Genomic DNA, 15,177 nt, shown 5'->3' with positions numbered 1-15,177 from the left:
AAAAAAAAAAAAAAAAAAAAAAAAAAAACCAGAAGGCTGGACGTGGTGGCTCATGCCTGTAATCCTGAGGTGGTCGGATCACCTGAGGTCAGCAGTTCTAGACCAGCCTGGCCAACATGGCGAAACCCCATCTCTACTAAAAATACAAAAATTAGCCTGATGTGGTGGTGGGTGCCTGTAATCCCAGCTACTCAGGAGGCTGAGGCAGGAGAATTGTTTGAACCCAGGAGGCGGAGGTTGCAGTGGGTGGAGATCACGCCACTGTACTCCAGCCTGGGTGACAGGGCAAAATTCTGTCTCAAAAAAAAACAAACAAAAAACCCCACATCTTTTTATTTAATATATGATGCATTTTTAACAAGTTTGACTTTAAAGGAAATTTCTGTGTCATGAATTCTATTTCCTCACCGAACTTCATCTGCTATTAAAATAATATATTTTAAAATAACATTTTTACCAAAAACAAAATGTGTTTCAGTAGACTTGATATTTTAGCGAGAAACAATGGTTCCTTTTGTTTAAGCTGTTTTATAGCAACTGCTTTCTCCCTTCACTGAATCATAGACTGCTTCAGCAGTTCATTTTCTGCTTGAAAACAAGTTCCTTCTTCTGGCATTTCTCATCTACACAAAGACATTAGAATTTTTTGTTCTTTTTTATTTGCCTTTTTATATTTTTAATTTTGAGTGTTTTACTATGGGGATAGTCATGATTTTTCATAAAGTTGGGCTCTGAGAATCTACTTTTTCAAAAGGATGACATTTACCACACAAATACCTCAGAAAATGAACTTGTTACATTTTGAGGCTTTAGAGTCTGTAAAACAAATTAATTTCTTATTTTATTTTGGCATTTTCAACCTCAGTTCACTTTGAATAAGATACCAATGACTCTCCAATTAGACCTTCTCATATCTCTAAAACTCCCTTCTCTAACCACCTGCTGACTAAATTAACTTCCATATTCCATGTGCGTTGTAAAAAGAATGTGCCTCACATACTGGAGTCAGCTAGCAACCCCATATCAGCTTGGTTCCAACAGTTTCCCAGTTCGTGGAAAGCCTTCTTATTTAGTTTACTTGGAATAATTTGGCTTATTTTGCTTTACTGTTGTGGAATATATTGCTGTTACACTCTACGTGTAGGAATGCAGGATAAGCTTACTCAATGTTCTCTTAAATTGAACACTTAATAATTTTCCAGATATCACCTTTTGTTGGAACTCAAGAGTTATAAATGGCCCTTGACATACCAAGTCAGCATTTTGACTGAACTCCTCTCTACCCCAAATGCAAGGGAACCAATGGTTAAGCAGGAATATCATTGCCCTATTCAGCCTAAAGAAGTTACAGAAGATGAATCTTCGTCCTTCTGTGAAGGAGAACCCTTAGGATTAAAGGTTCTCTTATAAAAGGGAGAGGAGAAATGTCAGAGGCATTTGAACCAGAGCAACTCCATCATGAGTAGGGGCTGGGTAAAATAAGGCTGAGACCTACTGGGCTGCATTCCGAGGTGGTTAGGTATCTAAGTCAGAGGATGAGATAGGAGGTCAGCACAAGATACGGGTCATAAAGAACTTGCTGATATGCCCACTAAATCTCACCAAAACCAAGATAGCAATGAGAGCGACCTCTGGTTGTCCTCATTGCTACACTCCCACCAGTGCCATGACAGTTTACAAATGCCATGGCAACTTCAGGAAGTTACCCTATATGGTCTAAAACGGGGAGGAACCCTCAGTTCTGGGAATTGTCCACCACTTTCCCAGAAAACTCATGAATAATCCACCCCTTGTTTAACATGTAATCAAGAAATAACCATAAAAATGGGCAACCAGCAGCCCTAGGGGCTGCTCTGCCTATTCTTTATTCCTTTACTTTCCTAATAAACTTACTTTCACTTAAAAAAATAAAAAAGAATATGCCCCAAAGCAAGGTGATTACATTCCTTTAAAATCTCTTCTTTTTGTATCCCTTTCTCTAATTTAGACTTATGGAGTATGAGGCCCAAGCATCTAATTCAACAGGTGATTTTGAAGTACAAGTGGGTTTGAGAACCACTGGCCTAGATTATTGTCCTAGCTTCCTAGTTGGCGCTCTGGTTTCCGTTTTTTTTTTTTTTCCCCTCTCCAGTTTATTCTTCACATAATAAATTTACCTTCCTAAAATACCAGTTAGAGTATAAGACTCCTTTCTCAAAGGACTGCAATGAGTCCCTACTTTCTATTAACAGCCAAATATCTTAACTTCATTTTCAAGGATTTCCATTATCTGTTATCTTCTGCTCCCCTGGCTTCATCTACAACACTTCCTTCAACAGACCTCATGCTCTAGCCACATCATGCACTCTAACATTGGTATCTTTGTTCTCTTTGCCTACAAAGGGCTTCTACTTTATTACTTACAACTTTAGGTGCCTCTATTGAAATTTCATTCTTCAAGAACCATTTTCTTTTCTTTCTTTTTTAATTATTAATATTATTGTGATTGACAAATCATAATTGTGTACATTTATGGGGTACAATGTGATGTTTTGATATACATATACAATCTGAAATGATTAGATCAAGCTAATTCACATATCCATCACCTTGCTTACCTACAATTTTTTATGGTGGGACATTTGAAATTTACCCTCTTAGTTTGAAATATATGATACGTTATTATTGCACCCTGCTGTGCAACAGATCTCAAAACCTATTCCTACTGCCTGTATGAAACTTTGGACCTGTTTATTAACAACTCCTCATTCCCTCCCTCCTCACCCCCTAGCCTCTGGTAACCACCATTCTGCTCTCTACCTCTATGAGTTCAACTTTTTAAGATTCCACATATACGTGAGATCATGTGGTATTTGTCTTTTTGTGCCTGGCTTATTTCACTTGACATAATGTCCTTTAGATTCATCCATGTTGTCACAAATGACAGGATTTTCACCCTTTTGTGGCTAAATAGTATTCCGTTGTGTATGTATACCACATTTTTTTAATCCATTTGTTCATGGACACTTAGATTGATTCCACTTCTTGGTTATTGTGAATAATGCTGCAATAAACATAAAGTGCAGATAACTCTTCAATATACTGATTTGTTTCTTTTGGATATATGCCCAGCAATGGGATTACTGGATCATATGGTAGTTCTATTTTCAGTTTTTTGAGGAACCTCCATATTGTTTTCCATAATGGCTGCACTAATTTACATTCCCACTAACAGTGTGCAAGCATTCCCTTTTTTCTGCATCCTTGCTAACATTTTCAATTAGTGAAATAATGGTTAAGAACATCTATATCAAATTTGTCCCTGTATCTTCTACTAGGTAGTAAGGGGGCTAATTGTGCCCCTTTATCTGCCCCCTTCCCAATGATTACATAGGCTATTGTACATATGGATGACTGTTTATGGATTTTTGTCTTATTATTGCATGACTTCCCATGCCTTCTGTGCAATAAGTATATGTGTATACTCTACAACATAGGTGCTAAGTGACTCTAAGGTCCCAAATTTCCTGTTGTGCTATGGAATTTCTGTTAAGCCTATCTTATTATTTCATAAGTATTTTAATAATTAAGGGATGATTACATATTCAATGATTTTTGTGTGCTTGGACTAAACTTATTGAATTCTAGTGCTGTTTGCATTTCACCAATTCTATTTGGTTGCAATTGATGGTTTTGTTGGTTAGCCATGTTAGTATCCTTTCCTTTGGTTTGAACGGTAATCTTTGTGTGCAGTGGGAAGAGATTAAAAGCTATGAGAGAAGGCAGGGACAGATTGGAGGCAATCCTACTGCTCATAGATAGGGTGAATTGAAATTCTGCTTTCTCACTTTCTGCGTTCTAAGTTTCCGTACCCTTGACTGCTTCTGTGCAACAATGGTGATATTTGTTAGAAATATGGGTATAATATCCAGAAGTGATTCTTCTGAAATGGAAACTACCCATTTTGATTTGTAGGTTCTGCTATATTTCATAAATTGCACCACTTCTCAATCATATCATGTCTGTTTGATCAGTGTACGTTTGCTCACATCTGAATGTAGCTATATAAAACCAACATGACCTTTATGCCTAAGCAGTTCATGCAGGGTCTTGTAAGCTTCCGTTGATTAACTCTCCAAAGCCATCTTTCACATAGACACTGGTTACACAACTGTCTTCCAAACACAGACCGTCCATGATTTGAGAATAGCCAGACAATTCAGTCTTCCAAAGATCCAAATGACTTTGGTATTATCCCATCTTTGTTGATTTTCACATACTGAAATTCACTTTACTTTTGGAAGTGTGGATATTTGAGAGTTGGAAATAAATATATCCAAGGCTTACATTAAGTGCATTTATTTTCAAGGTTTGATGTGGTGTTTTCCTTCATACAGTACTATTATTAGGGCACATTTTGTACAGGGGGGAAAACAGAGACAAGTTGGGTGACTTTTAGGAGTTGATGATAGATTATGGGTGAGAAAAGGTGGCTTGCCTATAGGAAAGATAAAAGCAGTAGAATGAGGGTTGGAAGGCTGCCAAAGACAACTATCTATCTCACATTTTGGATGAAGACTGGCTCTGCCTTTGGTGCCATTTGAACTGTTCATCTGGGTGATGCTTCAATAAAGAAATGCATAGTAATTGTGGTGATTCAAGTTGTCAGGTTGCTAATGAGAGACGCAAGTCTTTTTCTAGAAAGCAGATCCATCCTCCTGGGAGGGTACAATGTGTAGAGTTGACGATTATACCATACAAATTAGTACTTGATTACAAGTTGCTTATATTGTTCACTCATGATTTTATTCTCTAGTCTGACCAACAAACATACTTAGAAACCTATTAAGTGCTAGCTGTTACAATGGCGAGCCATCTCAAACTTGGTCCTTGCCCTCATGACACTTCAGTTCAGTGGGGGTTATTTGTATGAATAAATAAATAATTACAACGTGGCATAAGTTCTATTAATGGGGAAATAGCCACTGATCTCTCTCTCTCTCTCTCTCTCTCTTTTTACTAACAGCTTCATTGAGGTATAATTTATATCACATAAAACTCATCCATTTGACACGGATTTTTAAAAAAGCATAAATCAGATCATACCCCTTCCGTGCTTGAAATTCTTCAATGGGCCTTCTGTTGCTGTTGAAAAAAGGTAAAACTCTTCCACCTGGCATCTAATCTGTCCTGTCACTCATTCTGCTGTGCCCAAAATTGCCTTCTGACTGTTCAGGGAAGACATCAAGCTGTTTTCTGCCTCAGGACTTTGGCATGTACTGTTTCCTATGCATGAACTCTCCCTGATTCGTCATGTAGCTGAATCTTTCTCCCCTTTCAGATTATTGTTTCAAAGTCACCTTTTCTGAAAGGCCTTCTCTGGCTACACTATGCAGACTTCCACGGTATTTACTTCCACAATCTGCCTTCTCTTTATTCATTGTCCCAGCACCTGTTCTATCTCCATGGCAATTATCATAAGCTATGCAAGTCTGGTCTGTACAATACAATTACAAGGTTCTTAAGGACACTACACTCTGTTTTCCTTGCTGTGAAGTGAACAAGTTGTTGGACATACAATGGTATATATAGAAAAAAACACTTACTGTAAAGACCTTTAGAGCAGTGCTACTCAAAATGTGTGCAGACTGGTGCTGGTTCATTGTTTGTTACCAGTCTGAGATGATATAAGGAAAGAAATGGAGGATAAGTCTTTATCAACCTTCACAGGAACTTGACAGGGTAATATAATGGCTATTGAATGTAATACTAAAAAATACTGAACTTATATTTTAAATATCTTATTTTGCTTATTTCATTTTTTAAGTAATTTATTTTTGTTGCATGTTTACTGGTCCATGAAGATCTTGGGGGGAAAAACTGGTTCTTCTTCACAGATAGTTTAGGAAGCACTGTTTTAGAGGACATAATCTGAGAGTTTGGGGAGAAGATAAAATGCTTTTAATTCATCTTGCTATAACATTGGGTAGGAAATGATCTTTCCTTGTTAATTTCAGGCAGGGGAGAGAGAGAAGAGAGACACAGTTGACTATAATAAAGGCATTTTGGGAGAGAGAGAATAGGAGTCTCAGAGTTCACAACTTTAAGCTGACAAATGCCTGTGGCTTTGGAAATGGATGGCAGGAAGTTGGAACCCAGCCCAGTCCCCACTCCTCATTCCCTTGGTGTTCTATGTACCATTTCCATTTGGAGAAGAAAGTGAATCCTGAGCTACCAGAGAAGTTGTGCACCAGGAGAGGTGACTGGTCTCCCTGGCATTTGGGACCAGGGGGAATTTTTACCTGAAAGCCCACCTCCCTTGCCTGCAAAGCCAGGCTCCAGCCCAGTGAGCTCTGTGTTTACATGCCATCTGCTGAGGTGTCAGTGATCACAACACGTGGCTTTGAGCATTTGAATTTTTTATTTAGAACATAAAAAATGTCAGAACAAAGAAAGGGAAAGTAGAGAACAGAACAAGAAGACCTGGAAGGGGAAGAGAGAAGGGAATAGTTGTTATTGGCAAGCAAAACAGCATAACTAAATCTTATTTAAACTTGTTTTCTCTCTAAGCAAAATAGGCCCTTCTGTTTTTCAAGTACATTCTGAGATCTGGTAAGCTGCAGAGTTCACTTCCTCAAGCTTGTTGAAGCTCCTGGCTGCCTGTTTGGGTTCAATTTTATGAGTAATTCTCCTGTTTTAGTAAAATTTTGGAAAAATTAGATGTCATCTAGTACCCCCCTTCCATCATTATTTTCTGGCATAAGTGAGGTTGGATGAGGAGAAGAAAAAGGGAATGAAAATGTGGGTGTGGTGTGGAGGAGAGGAGAGGAGGAGAGAGAGAGAGAGAGAGAGAGGAGGGAAGGAAAACAGTTGGACAGCAGGGAGTGATGGGGATGTAAGATGCCTTTAAGTCATTCATTTGGGTTTGGATGTTTTCAAACCAGTTCACAATGTGTCCTTTTTTTTTTTTTTTTTTTTTTTTTTTGAGACAGAGTTTGTGTGTCGCCAGGTGAAGTACAGTGGATATCAGTCATGCAACCTCCACCTCCTGATTAAAAGATTTTGCTGGGACTACAGGCGTGTGCCACCATGCCTGGCTAAGGTTTTTTTTTTTTTTTTTTAGTAGAGACAGGGTTTCATCATATTGTCCAGGCTGGTCTTGAACTCCTGACCTCATGATCCACCCGCCTCGGCCTCCCAAAATGCTAGGATTACATGCATGAGCCATCGCTCCCGGCCCAACATGTCCTTGTTTTTAAAAGCCCTTTTTATCTCTGATCACTTCATCCTCATAAATTTAGAGCTTGTGCTTCATTTATTTACATTTGTGTCTTTGCAAATGCTTTTATGTGACCTTTGTGGTGCTGGCTTTCTATCTCACTGACAAGCTTGGGTGGGTAAAGTGGGAAGAGCAAGGTGCTCTACTAACAGTGTTACCAATCTAGATAGAAAACTTAGTTTGGCAATGGATTAGCTATGAGACTTTGGGCAAGTTATATATATTTTCAGAGTCCATTTTCTGATCTGTAAAAGGCTTAGGAAGGTGGGTGGGCAAGAAGTCTCTCCTCACAGAAGTTCTGAGAAAATTAAATGAAAGTCTGAAGAAAACAGCTAACACATCAGAGAGGAGTATAAGATAGATGAACTTTCTTCTATTTTCTCTCCTTGCACAATGACCTTTTTGATTGCCTGTAGCTCTCTACTGCTAACAGTAGACATTACCTAAATTCCTCCACTTACAGGGTCAGCAATTATCTCCAACTCTGGTGCCAGTCTCAACCTAGGCAGGGAAACTGTCAGGTCTTCTAAGGCAGTGGTTAACTGGCGCAACACTGAATGAGCCCTGCTATGGCTCATGTTCTCCCCTGGGCACTTCAATTGTTTGTGGGTTTTTGTTTTGTTTTGTTTTTGTTTTTGGTCTTATTTGGGGAGTGATGAACATCTGTTGTTAGATCATTCAATCCAGATCCAATTTGCCCTGTGTAATCTGCTAGACTGTTTTTGATTGATCCTTCAGATCGTCAGCTCTGCTTAGAACTTGGCTAAGAATACTCGTATCTATCTTGGTTTTTGCCCACTTGGACTGATTTTAAAGCTTTAGTCTGCCTTATAACTTTATATCCCCAAGGATAACGGGGCTCTGGTTTTGCTTCCCTGTTTGTGTCCTCAGCATTCACCTGGCCTACCCTGGCCCAAACTGAACTCCAAGAGGGAAGAAATGTAGATCTAGAAGTGGCAGTGGTGTATTTTCCAAATTCTAGTCATTAATATACCACCTTTTCAATTTTTTGCCATATAGGTGGACCATATGAACTATAATTTACTTAGTATTTTTATTTACATTGACTGAGTTTCTTTTATCTACATATCTACTTTAGCCTCATTCTAAGGAATGGTATCTATAAAATCACAGAATTGCTGGGATAGTTGTTTTTCCAATATGTATTTAATATACATTCAAAACTAATAAGTTAAAAGAGAAGTTTTGCTATGTAATATCTAAAATCATCTCATGTACATTTTGGGAAATACTGATCTTGTCTACCTCTGCATTTTACAGATTAATAATCAGGTTCAGAGAGGTTTGGTTTGATATAAAGCTAGTTAGATGAATTCTTGGGATTCAAACCTGACTCCTACCTCCTAGCCTCGTGCTTTTTTTTCTTATTATTATTATTACACCACACTGCCTCCTGCCTTTGCATCTATTCCTAATATTACTGTAGGGCTCTACACATAGTAACTGAGCTATCATCACTGACATAGGTGAAAAAAACTAAATCACTTTACATAACATGCCTGACAATGCAGTGTAAAGCATCCAGATCCAGGACTTTACCATGAGAGATTGAGAGGCTGCTTGACTGACAGATTGTACACATGATGGCTAACTCTGGGACTAACGTTGACAAACAGCGCCATGTTAGAGACAGTCCTGGAAGATAAAACAACAATTAATTACAGAACAACTCCTAAAAAATGACATCATCAACTGATACAAGAATTTCTAAGAGACTTACTTGCTCTATTGGGATGTCCACTTCTGGCCTGAGTAGATCACATCTCTGGGTTGTACTGGTGAAATCTTCTGTTTCTTTCCAGGATTTCAACAAGCTAGAATTTTCTGCAGCTCATTGTCTACTCTGAAATGTACATCTTGACCTCTGAGAGGTCTTCGTTAAAGCATTCATGGAATATCCAAGTCTTCTCACTTTAGGATTGCTACCAGGGGAAGTTCCATGTAAATGTACAAAGAAGTCTTTGCCAGATAGAGCTCAGTATCAAAGGGAACTGCAGGAATTGATTCCGGGAAGCTTAGTTAAGTAGCTTAAATATTCTTGACTCTACATTTGTAGAAGAAAGCAGTGGTTTTGTGCTGTTTGTAACACCAAGACTCACACTGGACCTTGCTCTTCTGTATATAGATATCCACCCTCAGCTTTCATCCAGCTGGCTCATCTTGAAAGGAAACATCTTCTTATCTCCACTTCCCCTTTTCTTGACCATCCAACTTACTTCTAAATAGTTTTGATTCTCTGTCTCTCTCTCTCTTTCTCTCTCTCTGTCTGTCTTTGTTGGAGGCATTTGAGGTAATTTTTATCTGCTTTGAAAAAACTGGGAACCGTAGACCATAGTAGGGATAATTTGTCTCATTATTATCATCAGAGATGAACAGCAGCTCCTATCTCTATTGCCCAAATGCAATTTGATGTAGAGTACAGGGACTTACATAGCTGAATTCAAATGAAAAGAGGGTCACTAAAGGAAGAGAAAGGGTGGCAGCTCAAAGCATGGTAAAGGAAAACCACATTTTCATTACTCAGACTGACATCATACTATACATTACTTTCTTTTTGAAGGAACAGACTTTGCCTGTTCTTGTAGTAGACATTCCCCCAAAGTCTCATAATTCTGAGTTGTGTGTATAGGATTCAGTTTACCTTTCTTTTCCCCAACCTTGTCCTAGTGATTTTCTCTTTCAGTTCTATCACTCCATAGACTTTAATTTTTGTCAGGTCTGGATCTCAAAATTGCAATAAAAGCTGATTTAAAAGATTGTCAGTAGGCAAAGGATAAATTCTTGAGATGATGGGTACCCTATTTATCCTGGTGTGGTTATTGTGCATTGCATGCCTGTATGAAAATATCTCGTGTAACCCACAGATGTATACATCTAATATGTACCTACAAAAATAAAAAAAATAAAAAAAAGTTTGTCAGTAGAAATAAGGAGACTTATTGGAATTATAGAATGGGAAAGGCCTTTACAGATCATCGTCATGGTAGGCCAACTGAGATAGCCATTCTTATGCATGGCTCAGATCGCTCTTTAAGACAAAATCTGTCTCAAAGAATTAAGTTAGCTGACAACCTCCAGCTTCAGGTACCTTCAGATCTGCCTCAGTTTTCAAGGGGAAGGTGTGTGCTTTCTGGGCTGCTGCCAGCTAATGACTGAGCAAAGTCGGGATGCAATGACTTGCCATTTGGAAAAAGCATAGGACTCCTCTATGAGCTATCTTTTGCACTGATCTCCTAGTTGTGTTGGCCAAGATTTTATCAGTGCTACAGCACAGTCTGAAGCTTTTCCTATTAAACTTGCTTCCTTTTCCCTTCTGTTACTGGTATAGACCTGTATTGTGGTCTGAAGCTCTCCCTGCCTACTTATGTCCCTTTCCCTTTTATCTTTCACAGGTATTATTCCCAATAAATATCTTGCACTTGTAATTATTATCTGCTTTCAAATGACCCACCCAACACATCAATGACGGCCCCCACCACTCCCACCTGAGTGTTAAAGTAATGGAATTGTAACACTGTCTGTAGAGGTGAAGTGACTTGCCCAAGATCTCTTACCTTGGTAGTAGCAAAGTCAGTTTGACAACCCAAACTTTCTGACCCCCAGTTCAATGTTATATCTCAAACTTAGTCATTCATGTATAAAACAACCAGGTATGCAAAACCCAGATTTTGCTATATCTCTTTATCCCCCTTGCTGTTGTTTACTTGAACATTAAAAACATATTTTACTTTTGTTGTATCGCTATTTTAGCCCTGTTTGAAGTAATAGTATCTATACAATTTCAATTTTGATGTGCTAGTTTTATATTTTTCTAATACATAGTAAGGAAATATATTTTCATTAAAATAAAAAAGTTTGCGTGTGTATACTACCTAAAGTCACCTCATGTATGGTCAGTGATTGGTGAACCCTGCATTTTTAAACACTGTGCTATAAACCTTGCTGCTTTCTAGGACATACAAATCAGAGGAGAAGGAAAGGGGAAAGAGATGAAGGAAGAAAAGAAGGAAAGAAGAAAGGAAGGAAGGAAAACAGAAAGGAAGGAAAGAAGGAGAGCAAAATATTTTCTGGTGAGAAAGTAATGATAAGAAGTCATCAATAACTGTATCACGTGCCTTGTTGTGACATCCATATATCCTGACAAGCCACAGTTTAACCTCCATTGTGTTAAAAAAATCCTTTATTTATTAGTTGCCTAAAAACCATATTGAAAATATATGGATGTAATTTAAGAATCAAGATTTCTTCTTCTAAAAGACTAGATTCACTTATTCCCAAAATGGACTAAGTGCTCCACTTAGAGCAAATTATTGGAGGAAAATGCACACTACATTTGAAAGCAGTAGCTCTAATCTGCATCTTATAAAGTGTTTGAATGCACATACTCCTAAGAAAGAGGTTTAAGTAACATTTCCTTTTTCATTTAAAAAATATTCATTATTAAAACAAAATAAGATATTAGATATTTCTTTGATTAAAAATAAGAATATAATTACAATAATCCTTCACCTTTGTTTCTATTCTTTTGGCTTAAGAGCTTTATAATGATCATGATTCTGTTGTGCTAATGAAACAAAATTAGGGTTAGAACTCATGTAATAACTTAATAGATTTTTAGTATTATAGTGATAATTTAACATTTCTCTTTCATTTCATGGAGATGGTATTATTCAGAACCTCTGCCAAACAGATATTACTAATTTAGAAGCAATTTTGTTAATTCCTAAACAAATTGTCCTCCCAGAGAAAGAAAATGTATAAAATAACCTTAATGAAATACTAGCTTCTACAGTGTCACAAATTTTAAAGGCATGGGAAGTTTGAAAGTAAAGATGCAAGTTGTGTTTTATGTAAGTAGAAAGGTGGCTATACACTTTGGCAGGGTCATATAATGTACTATGTTGAAACCTACTCTGACATCTGGCTCAAAAAGATTTGGTAGTGGTCTGCTTCTGAAAGGACAAATGCAGTACTGATCTGCACATATACTTGAATCAATTGGGAAAGAGTCAGTTTCCTGTGTCCCCAGTTCCATGGTTTATATTTCAAACCCAATTAAAATAGTTTACATTTCAAACCGAAAATGAATCTAAAAATAAGTAAAGAATCATATCAAATTGTTTTTTAAATTAGGAAAGAATATAGCTGCTTCACAGCTAAAACAACGACAGCATAACTGAAAGCAAGGCTATTGCATTCAGGTTTGGTATTTACCGAAGTCATTTCTCCAAGTTTCTGGAGAAAGTATTAGGTACTTCATGTATTTCCTTTTTGGATGATTACAGAAAAATGCAAACTAAATAGGATATATTGCCCAGGGACACTTGCTTGTTCTTACCAGGTTAGCGAGCATGTAGTGATAACCTCTTGAGTGTTTCCCCAGGATCACAACCTGCAGAAAGAAGTAAGACATATTGCTTATTCAAGAAGGGCATTTTCAATTGCAGAATCAGTGGGGTGGCTGGAACAAAATGTTAGAGTTTTATATACAGGAAAATCACAGTTAATTGGATCAGATTTCTTGTTGTTGTATTTTGCTTTCGACTAGATAAAACAGGAAGACTTGCTAATATCAAACTTAAAATGTCAAAACAAGGGGAAAAAAACTCCCTAAACTTCCAGGTCAATAGCATCACTGTCACTTAAAATAGATGGCAAAAGTGATGAAGCTGAAGATCCCCCACTCATGAACTCGATTTCTGTACTTAGCTTTTGAGATGGAAAATCAGCTGAACTTTGCATACAAAGTAGAAAATAGAATGTACAGTATTTTTTTTTTTTTTGTTATCTGGAATGCTAAGGGAATAGAACACTCAAGGAATGGGGTTAATGGGATTTTCAGGTTAACCGAGGTTGCTTTTGCTTATTGAAAACTTTTCTAAAATAATTATCTTCCTTTTCCTGCTTTAGTATGAAAGACTTGTAATCGTTTGTACATCTTTTGGTGCTGATCGTGATGCCTTGGGGCACTGAGGAGGGATTCCTCTTGAGGACACTTGGCAATGCCTGGTGACATTTTTGATTGTCACAACTGGGAAGGGTGCTACTAGCATTTAGTGAGTAATGGCCAGGGATGTCGCTAGACATCCTACAATGCTTGGAATAGCCCACACGATAAAGAATTCTCAGGCCCAAAATGTCAGTAGTGCTAAGGTTGAGAAACTCTTCCTCAGTATCATCATCCTTACCATAATTTTTATGAATAATGCTATATTAGTACAAAGTCTAATAATAGGCTTTGTATTAATAAAAATGTACTTTGTACAGTTCACAAAGTACATTTTTATTATCTCAAAATATGTGAGTGGGCTGAATATTTTCTAACCAAATGTATTGGTTAGAAGTTAGAAGTTTTTGACTAAATAATTGATGTTTATTTCATTGAAGCCAAATTCAGCAAAAACTGGTTAATTGAGGATTTTTATTGAGTACTGACTGTGTGCAAAGTACTACAATGAGTACCCATGGAGGGAACAGGATAACATAGAGGTTAAAGACACAACCAGAGGTGGAACCAGGTTTTGTACTGGCCTGAAGCTAATGCAATTTTAGGATCTTTCTTTAAAAAAATATACAATTATGAATGTCATAATTTGGAACGAGGCCTTGGAAAGAAGCTGTGCAAATGAGGGGCCATTAAGCTTAAGCTTTATGATAAGTTTCTCTCTGGATGCAGCTATTAAAGGGTTTAGAACAAAGTGAGAAGGCCTCAAAATTGCACACATATCAAACCAGAACTATCCATGAAAGATTGTAATAATAATAAGTCTACCTGTCCTTATTTGAGTGCCTAGTGTATGCAGGCATGGTGCTAAGTGCTTTATATGTATTTAATCCCCAGAACAGTTTAACAGATTAAGTATCATTAGTCTCATTTTACAGATGAGGAATTTCAATCAGAGAGAGTTTATGTAAAATTTTCCAAGGCCACACAGCTAGGAAGCGGTAAAGCTGGAATTGGAATCTGGGTCCATTTGCCTCTAGAACCCATACTCTTGGCAGTACTTCACATGGTTTCTAAATATATGCTAAGTAGCAAATGCTAGTAATTGCTATAAATTCTTGGACAAGAGGAAGAAGAGATATTTAAGGCCTGAGATGAACAGGGAAGGCTTCATGGACGAGGCAATGTTTAAGTTGACCCAGAGAAGTGGAACCATACATTTGACTATGATGCTGGCATTACAAGCCCTCAAGTCATTTCAACAAGTCATTTTAAGTATGTGTGTGTTTGTGTGTGTGTGTGTGTGTGTGTGAGAGAGAGAGAGGACAAGAGAGCATAGGTTTTGATTAATTTAAATTATGAGCCACATTTCTGACTGATTATTTATAGAGGAAATGAAAGGTTAATGAATGTCTTGAGGATGTGATTTCTCATGCTTCCATGACACAAAATGAGCTGTTAGGTATCTTCTGGGATGTATTCTTCAGTGTCCGCTTGCGAGAAACATCCTTGCCGGTGACATTTGTTAACTTTTGGTGGCAAGTTGGGACCGTACATTTGTTGAATTTTTAATTAACTGACAACTCTCAACATAATAAAACCAGAGGCTTTTGAGTTCTGCTAGAAAAATGAGCAATATTCTTAAAGACATCTGGCAGAGCTTAGAGAGGAATAAGGAAGGAATCCCAAGGAAAAGGAATACATCTTTCTCATCAGAGGCAGAGCTGTGTTTTTTTGTGTGTAGAGAAGGTGAGAGGGAGCAATAGAAGACATCAGTGTTGTGAAAAGAACAGCGAATGAGAACCCAGGACCCCAATCTTGTCATTTGCTAATTGTTTGTTTGTGGGCAAATTACTGAGCCTTCATTTCCTTATCTGTAATCTGGCCTTGCCTATATCAGAAGTGTTGCCGGGATCAAACTGGATAATGTCTCCAAAAGTGTTTGAGGCTGGGC

General features: G+C 37.6%; 1 protein-coding gene across 8 annotated transcripts in view; it reads right to left on the bottom strand.

Annotated features, from left to right (window-relative positions):
• The window catches only part of GRIA3 (glutamate ionotropic receptor AMPA type subunit 3), a 319,120-nt gene that overhangs the window by 125,230 nt on the left and 178,713 nt on the right, over nt 1–15,177 (bottom strand). For all 8 annotated transcript variants that reach the window (XR_009214295.1, XM_032757560.2, XM_032757559.2 and 5 more), the window contains one exon: nt 12,618–12,671. Coding sequence is in view for 7 of the 8 variants with exons in the window: in XM_032757560.2 (XP_032613451.1) it covers nt 12,618–12,671 (54 nt within the window). In the remaining variant the exon portion in view is untranslated. The remainder of the gene's footprint in view (nt 1–12,617; nt 12,672–15,177) is intronic.

This window comes from Hylobates moloch, unplaced genomic scaffold (assembly GCF_009828535.3).
Source record: "Hylobates moloch isolate HMO894 unplaced genomic scaffold, HMol_V3 SCAFFOLD_7, whole genome shotgun sequence".
NCBI lineage: Eukaryota > Metazoa > Chordata > Mammalia > Primates > Hylobatidae > Hylobates > Hylobates moloch.
The sequence above is the reverse complement of the archived record's forward strand: the minus strand, read 5'-3'. Positions and strand labels throughout refer to the sequence as shown.